The sequence below is a fragment of the Pristiophorus japonicus genome, chromosome 3, assembly GCF_044704955.1.
Source record: "Pristiophorus japonicus isolate sPriJap1 chromosome 3, sPriJap1.hap1, whole genome shotgun sequence".
Classification (NCBI taxonomy): Eukaryota; Metazoa; Chordata; class Chondrichthyes; family Pristiophoridae; genus Pristiophorus; species Pristiophorus japonicus.
Window position 1 is genome coordinate 290,292,720 of NC_091979.1, and position 22,504 is coordinate 290,315,223.

Genomic DNA, 22,504 nt, shown 5'->3' on the forward strand with positions numbered 1-22,504 from the left:
CCCACTCCAGGGACTTGAGCACAAAAATCTAGATTAACACTCCAGTGCAGTGCTGAGGGGTGCTGTTTTTTGGATGAGATGTGAAACCAAGGCCCTGTCCGCTATCTCAAGTGGATGTAAAAGATCCCATGGCACTATTTCAAAGAAGAGCAGGGGAGTTATTCCTGGCCAATATTTATCCCTCAATCAATACAGCAAAAACAGATTATCTGGTCATTGCTGTTTGTGGGGGCTTGCTATGCGCAAATTGACTGCTGCATCCCCTACACTCCAAAAGTACTTCATTGGCTGTACTTTGAGACATCCGGTGGTCATGAAAGGCGCTATATAAATCCAAGTCTTTCTTTTCATTTCGGTGCAGGTCATGGTGGCAGTTGTCAGCTCAGCTTTGCTCCACACAATCACATCTAGTTTTCGGAGCGAGAGATTGCGCAGTTGGCTCCAATTAAATGTTGTCAGGATTGACTCAACCACCTCTGGTGTTGGTTGCTGTCGACATACACTCCGCAACTGACCACTGAAAAATGAGGAGGAATATGGTCCCTGGCTGACCTTCCCCTTCGCTTAGCCAGGGACACAGTAGCGAGTTACCACATCTTCATTACAGGCTCTTTGAGACCAAACAACCTGAAATAGACCAAAGATGTTGCTTATGATCTTCCTGATTTATAATACACCACTTGTTTAATTCGGCTATTGATTCATCGGAGCCCGTAGTTACATTTTACAATGGAATTATTTTGTGTTCCGTTTATAGGGATCTGTCAAACAACAGGATTGGATGTCTGAGTCCTGAGATATTTGTGGGCCTCACCAGTTTGTCTAAACTGTAAGTACATAATCCTTAGTTGCTTTTAGTCACCAAATTAAGATTCTTTAAAAAAAATCTTTTTTGGAATTGGTGTTATCAGTCTATTGAGAGTTTAAAGGCAGGCTTAGTTGTAAACAATTCTGCTTATAAAAATTAGAAGAGAACAGTAGAGAATTAGTAGAGAATTGGAAATGATTCAAAGGTCGAGGTGGTTTGTAATTATCAAGAACACGCTAACATTAGATTAGTGAATTATAATAACTTGAAAGTAACATTATTATGCTACTTACTTGAAGTTGGAAGTATAAGGTTGCTCTGTAGGTCATTAGTGCCTGATGATTTGATGATAGCAATGACAGTGAAGGATTAATAGCTTTACAGAGAAAGAGTGGAGTGTATTAGGGATGGCTTTCTAGACCAATATGTGAGGAACCAACTAGAGAGCTGGCCACCTTAGACTGGGTGTGTGTAATGAGAGAGGACTAATTAGCAATCTTGCTGTGCGAGGCCCCCTGGGAAAAAGTGACCATAATATGGTAGAATTCTTTATTAAGACGGAGAGTGACAGTGTTAATTCAGAGACTAGGGTCCTGAACTTAAGGAAAGGTAACTTCAATGTTTTGAGATGTGAATTGGCTAGAATAGACTGGCAAATGATACTTAAAGGGTTGACAGTGGATAGGCAATGGCAGACATTTAAAGATCACATGGATGAACTTCAACAATTGTACATCCCTGTCTGGAGTAAAAATAAAACGGGGAAGGTAGCTCAACCGTGGCTAACAAGGGAAATTAGGGATAGTGTTAAATCCAAGGAAGAGGCATATAAATTGGCTAGAAAAAGCAGCAAACCTGAGGACTGGGAGAAATTTAGAATTCAGCAGAGGAGGACAAAGAGTTTAATTAGGAGGGGGAAAATAGAGTATGAGAGTAAGCTTGCAGGGAACATAAAAACTGACTGCAAAAACTTCTATCGATATGTGAAGAGAAAAAGATTAGTGAAGACCAATGTAGGTCTCTTGCAGTCAGAATCAGTTGAATTTATAATGGGGAACAAAGAAATGGCAGACCAATTAAACAAATACTTTCGATTTGTCTTCACGAAGGAAGACACAAATAACCTTCCGGAAATACTAGGGGTTCGAGGGGCTAGCAAAAAGGAGGAACTGAAGGAAATCATTATTAGTCAGGAAATTGTGTTAGGGAAATTGATGGGATTGAGGGCCGATAAATCCCCAGGGCCTGATAGGCTGCATCCCAGAGTACTCAAGGAAGTGGCCTTAGAAATAGTGGATGCATTGGTGATCATTTTCCAACATTCTATTGACTCTGGATCCGTTCCGATGGACTGGAGGGTAGCTAATGTAACCTCACTTTTTAAAAAAGGAGGGAGAGAGAAAACAGGGAATTATAGACCGGTTAGTCTGACATCGGTGGTGGGGGAAATTTTGGAATCAATTATTAAAGATGAAATAGCAGCGCATTTGGAAAGCAGTGACAGGATCAGTCCAAGTCAGCATAGATTTATGAAAGGGAAATCATGCTTGACAAATCTCCTCGAATTTTTTGAGGATGTAACTAATAGAGCGGACAAGAGAGAACCAGTGGATGTGGTGTATTTGAACTTTCAAAAGGCTTTTGACAAGGTCACACACAAGAGATTAGTGTGCAAAACCTGTTCTACACATTAAAAAATCAGGCGCAGGTTACAAATTAGGCATCCAGAACGAGGTGAGGGGGGGGAAGGGAAGTCATTAAATTCTATAATAAATCCTTATTTATACTTATACAAATATTATACAAATAAATCCAACCTGAATAAACATTTATAAGCAAAGAAAAGATTAAATAAACCATCTTCCTACCTGTGTGAAAGTGCTTCAGGCAGGCCTTTCGGGACCGAAGGCTGAACGGGCCGGCCCGAGACTTCGGGCAGGGCCCGTCCCCAGCACCAGATTTACAGGTAGGTGGCGTCAGGTCGGGGAAGTTCGGTTCGGTTTGGTTCGGGTCGGGGGGGAGAGAGAGAGAGGGAGAGGGGGGGGTGGAGAGAGGGGGAGAGAGAGGGAGAGAGGGGGGGGTGAAGAGGGAGAGAAGGGGGGGAGAGAGAGGGAGAGGGGGGGAGAGAGAGAGAGAGGGAGGGAGGGGGGGTGCGGAGGGAGAGAGCGAGAGGGAGGGGGGGGCGGAGGGAGAGAGAGAGGGGCGGAGGGAGAGAGAGAGAGGGGGGGAGGGTGAGAGAGAGGGAGGGAGGGAGAGAGAGAGAGAGAGGGGGAGGGATGGGGAGAGGGGGGGAGGTCAGGTCGGATTCAGTCCGGGAGTGGGAGTCGGGTCGGGTCCAGTGGGGGGGGCAGTCGGGTCGGGGGGCGGGAGCGCGGGTCGGGTTGGGTCCAGTTGGGGAGTCGGGGAGGCGGGGAGCGGGAACAGGAGCGTGGGTCGAGTCGGGTCAGTCGGGGGGGGGGGTGGAGGGGGCGCGGGTGTCGGGTCTGGTCTGGTCCGGAGGCAGGGGGTGGGGGGAGTGGGTGTCGGTCTTGTCCGGAGGCGGGGGGGCGGGGGAGCGAGTGTTGGGTCTGGTCTGGTCCGGAGGCAGGAGGGGGGAGCAGGTGTTGGGTCTGGTCCGGGGGGAGCGGGTGTCGGGTCTGGTCTGGTCCGGAGGCAGGGGGAGGGGGAGCGGGTGTCGGGTCTGGTCCGGAGGCAGGGGGGCGGCGGGGAGCGAGTGTCGGGTCTGGTCGGGGGGGGGGGTGGGGAGCAGGAGCTGGCCGTGGGAGGAGCCTTATTCACGCAGCCCCAGTGAGGCCATTGGGCCAGGGCTAGGGGCTGCGTGCTTCGGGCCCCTCCCACACAGTTCGGCGCCTGGAGCTACTGCACTTGCGTGCCCACTGTAGCGCGCATGTGCAGAGGTCCCGGCACTGTTTTCAGCGCAGGGACCTGGCTCCACCCCCCCACAGCTCGTGCTGGCTGCGCCGAGGGCCAGAGGACCTGCAAGTAGGTGGAGAATACCGAGGATTTTTTTAGGCGCACTTTGTGGCGTGAAAAACGGGCGTCCAGGTCGGGACTGCGCCGTTCTAGGCGTGTGTGGAAACTTGGGCCCATAGAGTGGGAATAAACAGGTCCTTTTCAGAATGGCAGGCAGTGACCAGTGGGGTGCCGCAGTGTTCAGTGTTGGGACCCCAGCTATTTACAATATACATCAATGATTTAGATGAAGGAATTGAATGTAATATCTTCAAGTTTGCAGATGACACTAAGCTGGGTGGTGCTGTGAGCTGTGAGGATGATGCCAAGAAGCTGCAGGGTGACTTGGACAGGTTAGGTGACTGGGCAAATGCATGGCAGATGCAGTATAATGTGGATAAATGTGAGGTTATCCACTTTGGGGGCAAAAATAGGAAGACAGAATATTATCTGAATGGTGACAGATTTGGAAAAGGGGAGGTGCAATGAGACCTGGGTGTCATGGTACATCAGTCATTGAAGTTTGGCATGCAGGTACAGCAGGTGGTGAAGAAGGCAAATGGCAAGTTGGCCTTCGTAGCTAGAGGATTTGAGTATAGGAACTGGGACGTCTTACTGCAGATGTACAGAGCCTTGGTGAGGCCACACCTGGAATATTGTGTTCAGAGGAAGGATGTTCTTGCTTTTGAGGGAGTACAGCAAAGGTTCACCAAATTGATTCCTGGAATGGCAAGACTGACATACGAGGAGAGACTAGATCAACTGGGCTTGTATCCACTGGAGTTTAGAAGAATGAGAGTGGATCTCATAGAAACATATAAAATTCTGACGGGATTGGACAGATTAGAGGCAGGAAGAATGTTCCTGTTGCTGGGGAGTTCCAGAACCAGGTGTCACAGTCTAAGAATAAGGGGTAAGCCATTTAGGACCGAGATGAGGAGAAACTTCTTCACTCAGAGAGTTGTGAACCTGTGGAATTCTCAAAATTGTTGAGGCCAGTTCGTTAGATATATTCAAAAGGGAGTTAGATATGGCCCTTACGGCCAAAGGCATTAAGGGGTATGGAGAGAAAGCACGAAAGGGGCACTGAGGTTGAATGATCAGCCACAATCTTATTGAATGGTGGTGCAGGCTCAAAGGGTCGAATGGCCTACTCCTGCACCTAATTTCTATGTTTTTATGTTTCTATAAGTCCAATTAATTGTTAACAAGTTCTATGCCCTGTGCATCTTTGTTTGTGTAATGTGTATATTTTACCCAATAAAAATATAAATAGTGATTACATTAGGGATTTTGTCGATGACATAATTTCTGTAGAATGTCAGCCGCTGTCCTGCGGTATTAAAGTGTAAGAAGTTATAGAAGGAGCACCATGATTTATTCCATTAAATTTGACTAATATGTTAACATCAACATTGTATTTGACTTGCAATGATTAAATAGTTGAGTAATGTAGAATTATATGCACTCTTATTCTACAAGCCAAGTTACTTAATTTACACCTGGTGGGCATGGATAAACTTTGAGAAGCCTTCTTGATCAAATGGTGGAATCCTCAATTGAATAGCTTCTACATGGCCTGCAGAAGTAATAGGCTTAATGAGCTGAATCTCCCTGTCTGGTTCCACAAGTTATCTTCTTACATAAAAATGATGAATAGTATAATTACAATGTTCACATTGAATGATACTAATTACACAAATTCATACAAACCCCCAAACCAGTGTGTTTTGCAATACTGATGTTGATCAGTAAATGTTGCTTTATTTTGCAGGAATTTGTCAGGGAACATCTTTTCAACACTTCCTATCGGGTTGTTTGTTGAGCTTGGAGCTCTGAAAGTCGTGTGAGTATACCATTATAATCTGGAGCTCTAGGTTACTGGGGATCAGTCCTGTTGAACTAAACTAAGCTGTTTCTTTGTACTGCTCAAGATTATTGAGATAGAATCATAGATTGATACAGCACAGAAGGTGACCATTCGGCCCATTGTGCCTGTGCCGGCTCTTTGGTAGAACTTTCCAATTGATCCCACTTCCCTGCTCTTTCCCCATAGATCTTTATTTTGTATTCCTCTTCAAGTATTTAGCCAATTCTCTTTTAAATGTTACTATTCAATCTGCTTCCATCATCCTTTCAAGCAGTGCATTCCAGGTCACAACAACTCGATGTGTAAAAAAAAAAGCTGTTTCCTCATGTCGCCGCTAGTCCTTTTGCCGATCATTTTTTTAGAAACCTGCACCTATCTCCACCGAGACGAATGGGGAAAAATTTGGCTGCTTTGCGCCTCTTGTTAGCTCCTGCGGGGATCGGTAACAGGGCACTAAGGGGTCACTGACCAGCCTGTGTCCAAATGCTGCTTTCACTGCACAGAGAGAAACTATCTCAATAAATAGCTGGGTCTCCTAAAATATTTGGATAATTAGAATTAGTACTTAAAAAAAAAGCTTCTATTAATTTAAGCACACTTCAATGTCAGGTAGACATGATTGATCTATGAAAATGGGTTGGTTGTTTGAGGCAAATAACATTTTCTTCCTGAGAATTTGTGTAATGTTCTGTCTTTATGGAAGCAGGAGCCCAAATTTGAAAATATTGCTTAGGTTTGAAAATTTAATAATTACTGATGCAAAACCCCAGCTTCTGCTAGTGCTTTTTTATCTGCTTCTACATATAACATTTGCACTTGTGCAACTTGGAAAGTTATGATATTTGAAAGGGGTTGTGTTGCAAGAACAATTTGTTGCATCTTACAAATGTGCTGTTAACATTTTTTTTTAAAGTCAAAAATGTGAAAGCTTTGTAACAGCTGACTATTAATATAGAAGTATTGACTTGTGTGATACAGTTCCAAAACATGTGGTGCAGCGCCTATAAAAGTTGAAAGAATTCTAAAATATGTAACAAAAACACATAAACCCAAAAGCTGTTGAGCCTAAAAACAATAAATCCCTTGTAACACTTAAAACAGCACAGAATGACTTGTAAGAAATTGTGATTTTAAGATTATACAAAATTGCTTACTGAGAATCAGATTTTGAGCACATTGAATGTTTCAGCTGATGTAATTTTTCTTGTAATTTGCTGCCTTGGAACATGGCGTATGTTTATTAGGAGACCCGGCTATACCAGCCAGTTGTTTATACATCCCACTGACATCTGGGAGTCCCTGGCCAAAGACCGCCCTAAGTGGAGGAAGTGCATCCGGGAGGGCGCTGAGCACCTCGAGTCTCATCGACGAGAGCATGCAGAAATCAAGCGCAGGCAGCGGAAAGAGCGTGCGGCAAACCAGTCCCACCCACCCCTTCCCTCAACGACTATCTGTCCCACCTGTGACAGAGACTGTGGTTCTCGTATTGGACTGTTCAGCCATCTCAGAACTCATTTTTAGAGTGGAAGCAAGTCTTCCTCGATTCCGAGGGACTGCCTATGATGATGATGTTTATAAATTGAATTGATATGCATCTTGAATCTCTATTTTCTAATTTCTCTACCAGAGGGCATTAATAATCGAGGCTCCATGCTTTTTTAAAAAAAGGGTTGTATTCGAAGGAACTGCTGAGGTACTCACCTACATGAGAACGATTAAACTATTCTATTGGAGGATATCATAATCTTAAAAGGAGCAGATCACACCTCACAAACTGATTGGAAATACTTTGAAGAAGTAACTAACTTAGGAGATGTGGGATATGCAGTGCTTATGATAAACTTTGATTTTCAGCACAATTTTGATAAGGTTCTGCATCTGCCATTTTTAAAGATGATGAAAGCTCGTCGATTTAATAGCAACTGGTTGGATGTATTGAACGCTGACTCAGTAATAGAAAACAGAAGGTGAGGATAAATGATGTTGTGTATGGGGCTATTTGTAGCCAGTGGACTCCACAGGATTTTCTACTGCTGTTTACACCATTACAGAGAGCAATACTTCTATCAATATAAAATTTGAAGATGATATGGGGACATATGTAACCAGGCTGGCCAAGTTAAGTAAGATTTATAGCATTCAAAGAGATTTCGATAAATTAAATGGATTGTCTTAAGAAATAATAGATGTGTAACATAGAAAATGTAAGATAATTTACATGAAATACAAAATTTATCCGAAATTGATGGGTGTGCTTTGATAAAGCTAGGCCTAGTTATCAATCATCGATTAAGAATATTAACTTGGGCTTTTTTGATGGATCAACTGGTTGAGACAATAAGTAGCTGAGAATATTGACCGGGAATGATCCCCACCCTGAGCCAAGATAGCTGATCTCATCTAGGATGGTGATATCGGGCCCAAATTTGGCCAGGAGTTGCTCCACTTTTTTTGGAGCAACTTGATTTTTTTGGAGTATCTTAAAAATCGCAATTCTGCAAATTTAATTTGCGCCACTGTAAGTGAGTTAGTTAGGATTTTTTTTAGTATTGTTTTTTTTTCAAAAGAGGGCGTTACCAGCCACCTATGCCTGTTTTGGCCATTTGAACTAGTTTGGACAGCTAATAGTTGCTGCATACTAACTTAGGCCAGCATATGTGGCCACTTGTGGCCTGCACAGGAAACCCTTGTGGAGAGTTAAGAAATCAGCGCAGGTAAGTATATTCTAAAGCACCAAGCACTAAACAAAACACAAAAATAAGCACTCAATAACAAATAAAAAAAATACAAGGAAGCTGAGAGGACCTGCACCGAGCACCAAGACTTACAAAGTACTAAACAAAGCACCAAAAGTAATAAGCAATTAATTAACAATTTAAAAAATAGAAGGAACTCTGCACCTAAAGCACCAAGACTTACAAAGCACTAAACAAAGCACAAAAAGTAATAAGCAATTCATTAACAATTAAAAAATAGAAGGAACCCTGCACCTAAAGCACCAAGACCAAAGTAATAAGCAATCAAACAATCAATAACAAATAAAAATTAGAAGTCCTACCTTTATGTGAAGGGAAGGCAGCGGGCCGCCGATGAGGGAGCCCATTCAGCCCAGGGATAGGGGTGGCGCGTTTCGGGCCCCTCCCACATAGCCTACAGAGCACACTCTCAGATTCTGGGGGCGAGGAACTACTGCGCATGCGCGCACACTCTAGCATGCATGTGCAGAGGTCCCAGCACTGTTTTCTGCACCGGGACCTAGCTCCATCCCCGAATCCAATTGCTATGCTGCGCCACCATCGAGGAGAGGCTGGGGGAGTGGCCAAACTCGGCCTGAAGATTTTTGGCGCCCTTGGAGTTCTACAAAAGCAGCGCACCTCTGGTGAGTGCGCCAGAAATCTGTACTGGCCAAATATGGGCCCATGTCCCTAAAACTGGCCTCGACACCCCTTGGCAAAAATTGGACCTAACTGACATAACTGTGATCTTTCTATGGTTAAATAAGTTGCTAACACACCCGCGTTAGGCTTCCCATATGGACACTGGCCACTTGACACTTAAACCAATGACTGTAGTACTGTGCCTCAACAAGGAATCTATGCTTTTGATAAAGGAAATATTGGGAAGAAAAATCTAAACATTGCAAGCATTTTTCTAAAAATGCAAATTAATTCTTGGAATGCACAGCCTTGGCATGTAATGGCATGTCAAACAGTACTCAATGTAAAGGCAACTTTGCAAAGGCGCTTGTTTAGTTCGATTTATAGAAGAGTGTTCATGATCTGTTGACCTCGAATTTACTTTCTTAATTACATTCCCTTAACCCAACAGAACAATTTAAAAAAATTGGTCTCTGATTGTGCTGTCAACACAAGGGGTCTGGTTGTAGCAATGTAAAGGTGTGGAGCTGACATACCAATGATGTGGTGCAATGTATTGAAATCCTAGCCTAGAAATTCCTTAGGGCAGCAATTACGCTCGCCGGTGACCTCTGCTACTGACTGCGTTGGAGTATGTCGGGTCAATGAGAGTTCACCTGATTGAAATATGAATGGCAGGCACCTGACTGCCTACCCGGAAATGCCACAAAATGTGGCCTTGATACCCAGTCTGAGTGAGGGGTTTCATTTCCCACACAACCATACCCCCACCTCTCTTTGGGAAATGGTCAGAATTGGCCCCTGGTTTATAAAGTGGTTGCATTAAATATATTTTTTAAAATCACTAACCTCAGATGTTTATGGGGGAGGGGGGGGGGGTTCCCTCTCATATTAAGCACATATTACAGTTTCCCCTGTCAATGCTACAGAGTATGGATTGGAGAATCTGAGGTTAGTGATTTTTAAAAAATTATTCAATGGTGGTTTGAGAGCTCAACTTTGTGATCCCGGCTGGGGATGTGTCCTGGGCCCCCAAGTTGAGATCCAAGACCACCATTGAGGACATCGGTATGCCTCTTCTCACTGGGCATATCAAACCTCAAAAGATGTGGCAACCTTCTGCATGACCAAGGTTGTGGGTACACCTGACACATGTCACTGGCCTTGTAAGAAGAAGAAAGTGGAAATCCCTCAGGTTCTACCAGCGTAGGATTGCACTGGAAAGGCAGAGGAATTTCAGCCTCTTTGTTTTTAGAACTGAGATCTTCAGTTAAAAAAATGCAGCAGTTCATGAATAGGACTTCATGGCTAAAGATTTGGTGAATCTAAAAATAGGAAATCTAAGTTTAATAAGGGAAAATGCCACTGGTGTAGTATCATGAGAGAGAAAATATCTTCTTGTATTTCACTGATGTGATGCAGTTTAGAATGTTCTTTGCAGCATGTCGAGGTCAACAGATCATGAACACTCTCCTAACCCTAACTCTAACCCTAAATGCAGCTAAATATCTTTGTTGAAGGAGCAAACTTTGATTACTGTCTTATTCTATCTAGCTCCATAAGAACTAATCAAAAGTTTAATAATTCCATTTGTTGAAAGTCATACTTCTGTATTTCTTTAAAAAAAAACACTTTTAGTTGAACAGGGTTGAAGAACAATTTCTAAATTAATTCCAAAAAGTGTATTTAGTGTAGCATTTCACTTCACACTAATATTCAGAACTTGCTTGGAATGCCACAAACAACCCAAATTGTAAGTGTTACATGGCATGAAACGAGGTTCTTGCCCTCAACTTGTACATAAGTCTCACATGCAGTTATACATTCTCTAATCCATACACTGCAGCATTGACACGGGACTGTGAGCACCATCAAGTTTTCCCTATTGCAGTTCCAAGAAGAGTGACTATATTGAATTTAACAAAATATTTTCAAACTGAAACAATGGTCTAGACTTTGACTGGGGCCGAATGCTCCTTTCAGGGGCAACTGTAATATGTGTTTAATTTGATATTTCTTGTTGAAGTTACATGAAACCAAATGCATTTAGTATTGTAACTCGGGCAGCATAGTTCTTTGGTGCTTGTGTAAAACATGTATTTGGCTGCATGAAGGTATTTAGCTCCAACTAAAGAAAAAGGAGAGGGTAGAAGTCATTTATCTCATTTGCCATGTCCTTGCTGTCCACAAGTTGGCTGGTGTGTTTGCCTTTGCTTCAAAATGTAATTTTTTTGGCCTTTGAAGCATTTTGGGGCATCCCAAAAACTGAAAAATGCATTTTTAATTAAATGTTTTTCTTACCTTAACTTTTTTTCAATCAAGATTACTTTCATTGGTCAAATTACCTAGACAAGAATCTGATCTTATTGTGGTTAATGGATCAGTGTACTGTTTACAGTTATTTTAATTTAATGCGAAATGAACTCTAACCTCGCTGGAGGTTATGTTAGTTTTATTTTTGAAGTTACTCTAGTGTATCCTTAACATACCCAGTCCTGCTTTTCTCCAGATCAACTTCTTGCTTTGGAAACAAGGTCAGACTGCAAGTAGACCAAACACACAGCCTGCTTACATTAACTCCATACAACCAATTTCTTTGGGCTATTCCTTATTTCAGTGAGGTCTTTTAATGTTTAATACCTCGCAAGATACCCGTGTTTGAGACTGCTGGATGTGGTATCTGTTAAATAATTATTTTATATTAAAGTGATTTGGAAGCTACTCATAAATTATAAAGTTATCTACATGAGCAAAATATAAATCTCATTGTAGTATCTTCTACATTTTCAAATAAATTAATATTAATTTGCCATAAAAAGTAGCTGAAAATTAAGGAACCAAGGCAGTATCATCATCATCATCATCATTGGCAGTCCCTCGGAATTGAGGAAAACTTGCTTCCACTCTTAAAATGAGTCCTTAGGTGGCTGAACAGTCCAATACGAGAACCACAGTCCCTGTCAAGACAGTGGGCCCAATTTTGGCCCTCCCGTTTTTTTCGGCGCACTCACCTACGATCCAAACGGCGCCAAAAAGATGTCACGGGATTCTGGCCCCTCTGCCGACTCTCCCGGGGCTTGGCGCGGCATGGCGAGTCCATTGGGGGAGGCGGAAGTAGAGCCCTGTGCCTAAAAGAGTGCGGCAGCTGTCCGCATGTGCAGTTGAGCGTTCGCGCATGCGCTGTAGCTCCTCTCATGATTGTGATGATGCGTGCCTGCAGCGTGGGACCCAACGCGTCCCGCCTCTATCCCGGGCCGAGTGGCCTGCTGCACAGGCTGGCTGTTTCCTTCCCTCGGTGAGAACTCCCGTCCCTCGGAGAGAAGTCCCGATCCTCGGAGAGAAGTCCAGTTCTCGGAGAAGTCCCTTGGAGAAGTCTAGTCCTTGGAGAAGTCCCTCGGAGAGAAGCCCAGTCCCTCGCAGAGAAGTCCAGTCCCTCGGAGAAGTCCAGTCCTTGGAGAGTTCTCGAGGGAGAGGAGTCGGAGTCGGCCGCTGACTTCCCGGGCTGAGTTAGGAAAGTAGGACTTAAGTTTTATTTTTTATTTATTATTGATGGTTTTTATGCTTCTTGAATGATATTGTGAAGGTGTTTAGTGCTTTGCAAGGTCCTCTGTGCTTCCCTTCCGCCCCCTATCGCTGGCTACCAGCGCTGATTTCTTAACTCTCTGCAAGGGTTTTCTGTACGGCCACAAGTGGCCATATACGCTGGCCTAAGTTAGTTTGGAGCAACTATTAGCTGTCCAAATTGGCTTAAATGGCCAAAATGGGTGTAGGTGGCTAATAAAGCCCCCTTTTGGAAAAAAAACTAAACTAAAAAAAATCCTAACTAACTCACTTACACTGGTGCAAATTAAATGTGCAAAATGGGGATTTTTAAGATACTCCAGAAAAATCAAGTTATTCCAATAAAAATGGAACAATTCCTGGCCAAATTTGGGCCCAGTGTAACCAGAACATTACTGCAACTGAGACATTGGCTGAAATTTTCACCTTTGTATCCGGTTGGGTGCGTGCAGATGATGTAGCGGGTCAGGAACATGATGTTCTGAACAGCGTGCTGCTCAGAGGGACTTGCGCTTAATGGCCCCAATTGAAAGAGTCATGCGCATTTCCCAGCCCTATTAAATGGTGCGGGTCTGATGAGGTCATCGATGACTCGTTTCCAGCACCCATATTTAAAGCAGCCTCCTCTGTCCAGCCGGAGGAGGAAGACGACTCCTCAGAGGAACTTCCAGCCTCTGAGGGTGCACCGTCAGCAGACCCAAGCGCACCCAGCATCAGCGCAGATACACACAACTCAGTGAGTCTTTTACACCATGGAGTAGTCATCTGGTGTCTCACAATTCACAGGTGAGCAAGAACAGGTAAATTGACGGGACAGCAGTGGAGACTCCTCGCCGAAGGGCACAGGATGCTCCATGCTCTGCTGAGCTGCATGCAGATGTTGAGCCTCGGGAACCATCAAGGAAGAGGGTGATCTTGGAGGGGCAGCAACAATTGATGAGGCTCTGGCAGCTTCTGCAGCCATGATGTCTGCAATTGTTTCGAGAATGGAGGAGTCTGTCTCCAACATGAACACTATCATATCACAGGCGATGGAGACGATGTGTTCTTCCATAGAAAGAATGGCCACCTGCACGGAGCAGCTAATGTGCCAGTCACACAAGCACAAGCTAGCTGTCTCCAAGGGGGAATGTAAACATTGATTTGGGCCTTTGAAGTGCAGGTGGCCCATTAGAGGGATGACGATGAGAGGGGACATGGAAATGGGGGCTCTTCTCAATGTGCTCCCATTTCTCCCTCATTGCCTCCCCCTCAGTCAGAGCCCCGGATGCCTTCTCAGATCACGATGGCTAAGTCTGCCCCTGCACAGTCGCAGGAGGAACAAACTTTGGCGGGGCCATCACAGGCTCCAAAACCCAGAGGACATCCACCAAAAGTGTCTACGCAGTCACAGCAGGGAGGTGAGCAGCCTGCAACTATCTCAACTGAAGCCACAGGGGTTGCACCTCGTTGAAGCACTTGCAAAAGAAAAATGACACAGAAGTAGATGAAGAAGGGTAAGCTCATGTGTGCATCAAAATCTGTTGGTCGTTTTGATTGCACACATGAATGTTTTTCTTTGCACCACTTTCTGGTATTGTCCATTTTTGGCTCAAATCTTGCAATTGGCTTTGTCACTTGGAGTGAATGGTGAGACATTACTTAACTTGAGCACTGGGTCATTGGGTGAGAGCAAAGGATTGGTCATTATCGGGATGCTTTATGGTGTTGTTGTGGTGTAGGCACGTTGATGAATTGGAGCAAGTTAAATAAATCTGGCCATGATGAGGCCATCCTGGGCCCCCCGGGCAGCAATTTGCGCCGCTGCTGGTAGTTCCTCCTCCTCCTCCTTCTCATCTTCAACCTGCTCGTCCTCCTGCTCCTCCTCCTCTGAAGAGGCTGTGTATTTTGCTCCTTGATCCTCCTGCAGCTACAATTCTCACTGCTGCACTATGTTGTGAAGCATGTAGCAGACGGCAATGATTCTGGAGACCCTGGCTGGTGCGCACTGAAGGGCTCCTCCAGATTTGTCAAGGCATCTGAAGCGCATCTTCAGCATGCCTATTGCTTGTTCAATGACACATCTGGTGGATATGTGTCTCTCATTATAACGCTCCTCGGCCTCAGTACTTGGCCTCCTCAGGAGTGTCCTGAGCCAAGTCTTCAGTGACTAGACCTTGTCTCCAAGCAGCCAGCTGGTAAGTCTGTTTGGAGGAGCAAAGAGCTGAGGGAGGGTGGTATGGCGCAGCACAGAAGAGTCATGACAGTTGCCAGGGACTCTGGCGCCATATGCATAATCATTATTTTATGGTTGCAGACGAGCTGCACATTAAGGTTCACAAACACTCCTCTGCTAATGATGGGGTGGCTTCATGGCCACATGTGTGCAGTCGATGACGCGCTGCACCTGTGGGAAGCCAGCCAGAGCCGCAAAACCGAGCACCCATGCAGTAACACTGGTCTCATCAGTGGCAAAGTTGATATAATTGGCTGACTTGTGAAACATGGCATCGGTCACCTGGGTGATGCACCTGTGGGCGGCCGACCGCGAAATCCCGCAAATGTCTGCTGCAGATCCCTGGAAGGAGCCTGAGATGAAGAAGTTGGTAGCCACTGATAAGGTGTGTCCACCAGGACCTCTGGGCAGCAGATCTTGTTCCAGCAAGCTGCAAATATTCGCGAAGACCTGGCACGATAGCGTGAGCCTCCTTTGGCACTGCTGCTCAGTCATGTTGAGGAAGCTCATCCTCTGCCTGTATACCCTGTGTTGGGGGTATCGCCTCCGGTGCGCTACAGCCGTATGGTGCCCCCATCTCTCCCGTGGAGCATCAGGTCATTGAGGAGAAGGCTGTTGCTGTTGCTGCTGCTGATGGTGTGGCTGGTGTTGAGGGTGGGGGCTCATCTTGGTCCGATTTTGAGGACCAAGGTGAGACAGTATAAGCGACAACTATGCTGATGTTGTAGATGGCAGGTCAATTAGTGATCAGAGGGCCAATCCCTCAGTGTTCTAATACTCACTAACAATGTGGTGAGGGTGGCTTTCGAGGTTACTAAAATGACCTGTAAACTCCAGAAACCTAAATCTGTGCACAAAATTGAGTCAGCAACAGCCTTTCCCTGAGGCAACTAACGAGGTGTGTGTGTTTATCTGATATTCCTAGCAGTCAATTAATGCCCTCGCACAATGGCCAATGAGTTTCCACCTCCCCTTCACATGCAAGGTTCCTGAGCTGTGTGCTTCCCGTGCTCATGCCGTTAAATTCAAAAGCTGCAGTTAAAAACCCTCTTAAGGGTCTGATAACAAATATTTAATGAGTTGAAATAAAAACAGAAAATGCTGGAAATACTCAGCAGATCGGGCAGCATCTGCAGAGAGAGAAACAGAGTTACCGTTTCAAGTAAATAATCTTTCGTCAGAACTGGAAAAAGTTAGAGATGTCACAGATTTTAAACAAGTGGCAGGGGCAGGGAAAGGGTGGAGGGGAGGAAAGAACAAAGGTCTGTGATAGGGTGGAAGGCAGGAATGATTAAATGACAAAAGGTATGATTGTACAAAGCAAAAGGAGATGGTAATGGGACAAGTAAAGAAACAAAAGATGGGTCAATGAGTTGAACGACATCACCCACCCCTGCGGATCGGGTCCGTGGCGTTCTGCGAAACACATCCGCGGAGGAGGTGGGACGACACGATGTCTATTTCTGCAATTTTTACAGCCGACTCATTTCCAAGCCCTCACGCACGGCAAAGGGAAAATTCTGTCATTGTGATGAGAGTGGTTTGTGTGTGTGTGTGTGTGTGTGTGTGTGTATGTGTGTATTTTGTCTTTACTATTTGTACCTCATAAACAAATATATCCTTACATGCAAATTCATTTATGCTTCTTACAGGCACTTTAGCACAGAATCTCTAATGTGTGACTGCAACCTTAGATGGGTCTTGCAATGGGCCAAAAACTCCTCAGTTCGAATAGCAGATGAAACTTTATGTGTCTACCCAACTGCTTTACAGGGACGACCTTTCAAAACTTTGAAAGAGAACCAGTTGTCATGTGGTGAGTGGAGCTTTCATTTTAAAATTGCTTTGATTGTGGCATTTGTGCTGGAACAGTATGTGTTGGTTTAAAATATACTGAGAATGAGGGACTTGTCAACTCATTGAATCAAATTTTTTTTATTTATATGTAATAGAATTATTTTTATTACTTTTGTGTTGTACGAAACAACACTAAGGAAATGGGTGTTGATGTGGGTTAAAATTCAGCTGAAAAGTCTCCCATTTCTGCTGGCCTTCAAGTAGGATTGGACTTAATGAAGCCTAAGTTTTTGCCTTCAAGGCTCAGTGAATGTGTGACTTTTTTTGATCAAAATGGAAGTGGAAGGAATTTAAATTACAGTATGGTCAAGTGAATTGTTTTGGAGATTGAAAATAATGAATCAATCTCACCTCTGGACCTTGAGGGTATTTGAAGCCTGAATCCATGTAGTGTCCTCAACCAGAATCATCTTTTTCTCTTTGACTGAGAAGGAAATTAATTAAGATGAAATACTAATCCACTGCTCTTCTCACAAACTTCACCAGCTCATTTCCCAGCAGTTCCATCACTGACCATTCTGAATGGCAGCCAAGGAGATGTTCCTCTTCTTGAAAATCCTGACCACGAAGGATTTTTTATGGATGTGTTCGGCTAACTGAAAGGAGCTTTGACACCATTGAGTCCTGAACCTCAGCGGAGAAAATATTAAGACCTCTGGAACCTTCATAAACTTCACCTTTCATAATCCTCATTGGATATCTTTCCATGTATACTGAATGTCAAAATGGCACTCAGTCCCAAATGTTTAACATCGCTCAGAAAGTCTGTCTTTTTATTGTCTGGAGCTGCTGGGTTTTGAGCCACAAATGTTTGCTTTCATTCCTCACTGGCTTTAACTGTTCGTTAAATTGAGTGTCAATTTTCACTTATCAAGTGTCGCAAAGTTAATGATTTGACGACTCAATGCCAAAGTGCAGGACTATATTTTTAAAACAGTAATTTATTCAATTATTAATGAGCAGCAGCTCATTTTAAACCTTGTTTTCTGTGTCTCACTGTGTTACAGTCACAGGTGTTTCTGCCTCATTCACATTGGGAAAATTGGCATTTATGCAGAGTTGATGTATTAACCTAGAACCTACAGCTAGTGATAACAGCAAATGGATGCATAACATGTTCATATGACATTCCTTTATCTGCCATTAGGACAGAGAAGTTAACACATTCAAAAAAACAGATTATGTTGCATGAACATATTAAATATTTGTCTGCTAATATTACCAACACTAAGTTGTAGGCTATTATTCTGGCAAGTTCAGAAATTGGAGCTATCTGTGGGTTTGCAAACCATAGATCCAAAATGAAGCTGTCAAGCCCGATTTTAATCCGGGCAGTTAAAATTGGTTTACTGCCTCCAATCCCACTGCCTTGCTGTGGGATTTTAATCAGCTGTTTTTATCAGGCGAGGGGTGCTTCTTTAAATATGCAGATTTGGTCCCAATTATGTAATCGGGATCCATAAGAACAAAAGAAATAGGAGCAGCAGTAACCCACTTGGCCCCTTGAGCCTGCTCTGCCATTCAATAAGATCGTAGCTGATCTGGTCTTGGCCTCAACTCCACTTTCCTGCCCACTCCCCATAACCCTTGATACTCGTGTCGTTCAAAAATCTGTCTATCTCCACCTAAATATATTCAAAGACCCAGCCTCCACAGCTCTCTGAGGTAGAGAATTCCAAAGAGTCATAACCCTCAGAAAAGAAATTCCTCCTCATTTCTGTTTAAATGGGCGACCCCTTATTCTGAAACTATGCCCCCTAGTTCTAGATTTCCCCATTAGGGAAAACATCCTCTCTGCATCTACCTTGTCAAACCACCTAAGAATCTTATATATTTCAATAAGATCACCTCTCATTCTTCTAAACTCCAAGGAGTATAGGACAACCTGCTCAACCTTTCTTCATATGACAATCCCATCATCTCATGAATCAACCTCATCAACCTTCTCTGAACTGCCTCCAGTGCAAGTATACCCCTCCTTAAATAAGGAGATCAAAACTGTACGCAGTATTCCAGGTATGGTCTTACTAATGCTTTGTACAGTTGGAGCAGGACTTTCCTACTTTTATACTCCATCCCCTTTGCAATAAAAGCCAGCATTCCCTTTGCCTTCCTGATTACTTGCTGTACCTGCATGCTAACTTGTGTTTCATGCATAAGAACCCCCAGATCCCTCTGTACTACAGCATTTTGTAATTGCTCCCCATTTAAATAATAATTTTATTTTTTATTTTTTCCTACCAAAGTGGATAACCTCACATTTTCCCACAATATAGTCCATCTGCCAAATGTTTGCCCACTCGCTGAGCTTATCTATATCCCTTTGTAGATTCTTTGCGTCATTCTCACAACTTGCTTTCCCACCTATCTTTGTATCATCAGCAAGTTTGGCTACGTTACACTCGGTCCCTTCATCCAAGTCATAAATATAGATTTTAAATAGTTGAGACCCCAGCATTGATCCCTGTGGCATTCCACTAGTTACAGTTTGCCAACCTGAAAATGACCCATTTATCCCGACTCTCTGTTTTCTGTTAGTTAGTCAATCCCCTATCCACGCAAATATCTTACCTCCAACCCTGAGAGCTTTTATCTTGTGCAGTAACCTTTTGTGTGGCACCTTATTGAATGCTTTCTGGAAATACAAATATACAACATAAATTGATTCTCCTTTTTCCACTTTGCTCGGTACATCCTCAAAGAACTCCAGCAGATTTGTCAAACATGAGTTCCCTTTCATAAAAGTATGCTGACTCTGCTTGAGTGCATTACATAGATACATAGAAAATAGGTGCAGGAGTAGGCCATTCGGCCCTTCAAGCCTGCACCACCATTCAATAAGATCATGGCTAATCATTCACTTCAGTACCCCTTTCCTGCTTTCTCTCCATACCCCTTGATCCCTTTAGCCATAAGGACCATATCTAACTCCCTCTTGAATATATCCAATGAACTGGCATCAACAACTCTCTGCGGTAGGGAATTCCACAGGTTAACAACTCTCTGAGTGAAGAAGTTTCTCCTCATCTCAGTCCTAAATGGCTAAACCCTTATCCTTGGACTATGTCCCCTGGTTCTGGACTTCCCCAACATCGGGAACATTCTTCCTGCATCTAACCTGTCCTGTCCTGTCAGAATTTTATATGTCTCTATGAGATCCCCTCTCATCCTTCTAAACTCTGGTGAATACAGAGCCATTCGATCCAATCTCTCCTCATATGTCAGTCCTGCCATCCCGGGAATTGGTCTGGTGAACCTTCGCTGCACTCCCTCAATAGCAAGAACATCCTTCCTCAGATTAGGAGACCAAAACTGAACACACTATTCCAGACGAGGCCTCACCAAGGCCCTGTACAACTGCAGTAAGACCACCCTGCTCCTATACTCAAATTCCCTAGCTATGAAGGCCAACATATCATTTGCTGCCTTCACCGCCTGCTGTACTTGCATGCCAACTTTCAATAACTGATGTACCATGACACCCAGGTCTCGTTGCACCTCCCCTTTTCCTAATCTTCCGCTATTCAGAAAATATTCTGTTTCGTGTTTTTGCCACCAAAGTGGATAACCTCACATTTATCCACATTATACTGCATCTGCCACTCGTTTGCCCATTCACTTAACCTGTCCAAGTCACCCTGCAGCTTTTTAGCATCCTCCTCACAGCTCCCACCGCCACCCAGCTTAGTGTCATCTGCAGACTTGGAGATATTACACTCAATTCCCTCATCCAAATCATTAATGTATATTGTAAATATCTGGGGTCCCAGCACTGAGCCCTGTGGCACCCCACTAGTCACTGACTACCATTCTGAAAAGGACCTGTTTATCCCGACTCTCTGCTTCCTGTCTGCCAACCAGTTCTCTTTCCACGTCAGTGCATTACCCTCAATACCATGTGCTTTAATTTTGCACACCAATCTCTTGTCAAAAGCCTTTTGAAAGTCCAAATACACCACATGCACTGGTTCTCCCTTGTCCACTCTACCAGTTACATCCTCAAAAAATTCTAGAAGATTTGTCAAGCAGGATTTCCCTTTCATAAATTCATGCTGACTTGGACTGATCCCATCACTGCTTTCCAAATGTGCTGCTATTTCATCTTTAATAATTGATTCCAACATTTTCCCCACTACTGATGTCAGGCTAACTGGTCTATAATTACGCACCTTCTCTCTCCCTCCCTTCTTAAAAAGTGGTGTTACAATAGCTACCCTCCAGTCCCCAGGAACCGATCCAGAATCGATAGACTGCTGGAAAATGATCACCACTATTTCTAGGGCTACTTCCTTAAGTACTCTGGGATGCAGACTATCAGGCCCCAGGGATTTATCGGCCTTCAATCCCACCAATTTCCCTAACACAATTTCCCGCCTAATAAGGATTTCCTTCAGTTCCTCCTTTTCACTAGACTCTCGGGCCCTTAGTATTTCCGGAAGATTATTTGTGTCTTCCTTCGTGAAGACAGAACCAAAGTATTTGTTTAGCTGGTCCGCCATTTCTTTGTTCCCCATTATAAATTCACCTGAATCTGACTGCAAGGGACCTAGGTTTGTCTTCACTAATCTTTTTCTCTTCACATATCTATAGAAGCTTATGCAGTCAGTTTTTATGTTCCCAGCATGCTTCCTCTCATACTCTATTTTCCCCCTCCAAATTAAACTCTTTGTCCTCCTCTGCTGTATTATAAAATTCTCCCAGTCCTCCGGTTTGCTGCTTTTTCGGCCCAATTTATATGCCTCTTACTTGGATTTAACACTGTCCTTAATTTCCCTTGTTAGCCACGGTTGAGCCACCTTCCCCGTTTTATTTTTACTCCAGACAGGGATGTACAATTGTTGAAGTTCATCCACGTGATCATTAAATGTTTGCCATTGCCTATCTGCCGTCAACCCTTTAAGTATCACTCGCCAGTCTATTCTAACCAATTCACGTCTCATACCATTGAAGTTCCTTAAGTTCAGGACCCTAATCTCTGCATTATCTCTATCACTCTTCATCTTAATAAGAATTCTACCATATTATGGTCACTCTTCCCCAAGAGGCCTCGCACAACAAGATTGCTAATTAGACCTTTCTCATTATACATCACCCAGTCTAGGATAGCCAGCCCTCTAGTTGGCTCCTCGAACTATTGGTCCAGAAAACCATCCCTAATACACTCCAGGAAATCTCCTCCACCGCATTGCTACCAGTTTGGTTAGCGCAATCAATATGTAGATTAAAGTCGCCCGTGATAACTGCTGTACCTTTATTGCACGCATCCCTAATTTCTTGTTTGATGCTGTCCCCAACCTATTGTTTGGTGGTCTGTACACAACTCCCACTAGCGTTTTCTGCTCTTTGGTATTCCGTAGCTCCACCCATACAGATTCCGCATCATCCAAGCTAATGTCCTTCCTTACTATTGCATTAATTTCCTCTTTAACCAGCAACGCCACCCCACCTCCTTTTCCTTTCTGTCTATTCTTCCTAAATGTTGAATACCCCTGGATGTTGAGTTCCTAGCCTTGGTCACCCTGGAGCCATGTCACCGTGATGTCAATTACATCATATCCATTAACTGCTATCTGCGCAGTTAATGCGTCCACTTTATTGCGAATACTCCTTGCATTGAGGCACAGAGCCTTCAGGCTTGTTTTTTTAACACCCTTTGCCCATTTAGAATTTTGCTGTAATGTGGCCGTTTTTGCTTTTTGCCTTGGGTTACTCTGCCCTCCACTTTTACTTTTATTCTTTCTATCTTTTGCTTCTGCCCCCATTCTACTTTCCTCTGTCTCCCTGCTTGGGTTCCCATCCCGCTGCCATGTAAGTTTAACCCCTCCCCAACAGCACTAGCAAACACTTCCCCTCGGACATCAGTT

At 43.9% G+C, this 22,504-nt stretch overlaps 1 protein-coding gene across 2 annotated transcripts in view; it reads left to right on the forward strand.

The window, feature by feature from the left end:
* LOC139260324 (adhesion G protein-coupled receptor A3) overlaps nucleotides 1-22,504 on the forward strand; it is an 841,088-nt gene that overhangs the window by 368,860 nt on the left and 449,724 nt on the right. For both annotated transcript variants that reach the window (XM_070876798.1, XM_070876800.1), the window contains exons 4-6: nucleotides 758-829; nucleotides 5,535-5,606; nucleotides 16,436-16,599. In XM_070876798.1, the coding sequence (XP_070732899.1) occupies nucleotides 758-829; nucleotides 5,535-5,606; nucleotides 16,436-16,599 (308 nt within the window). The remainder of the gene's footprint in view (nucleotides 1-757; nucleotides 830-5,534; nucleotides 5,607-16,435; nucleotides 16,600-22,504) is intronic.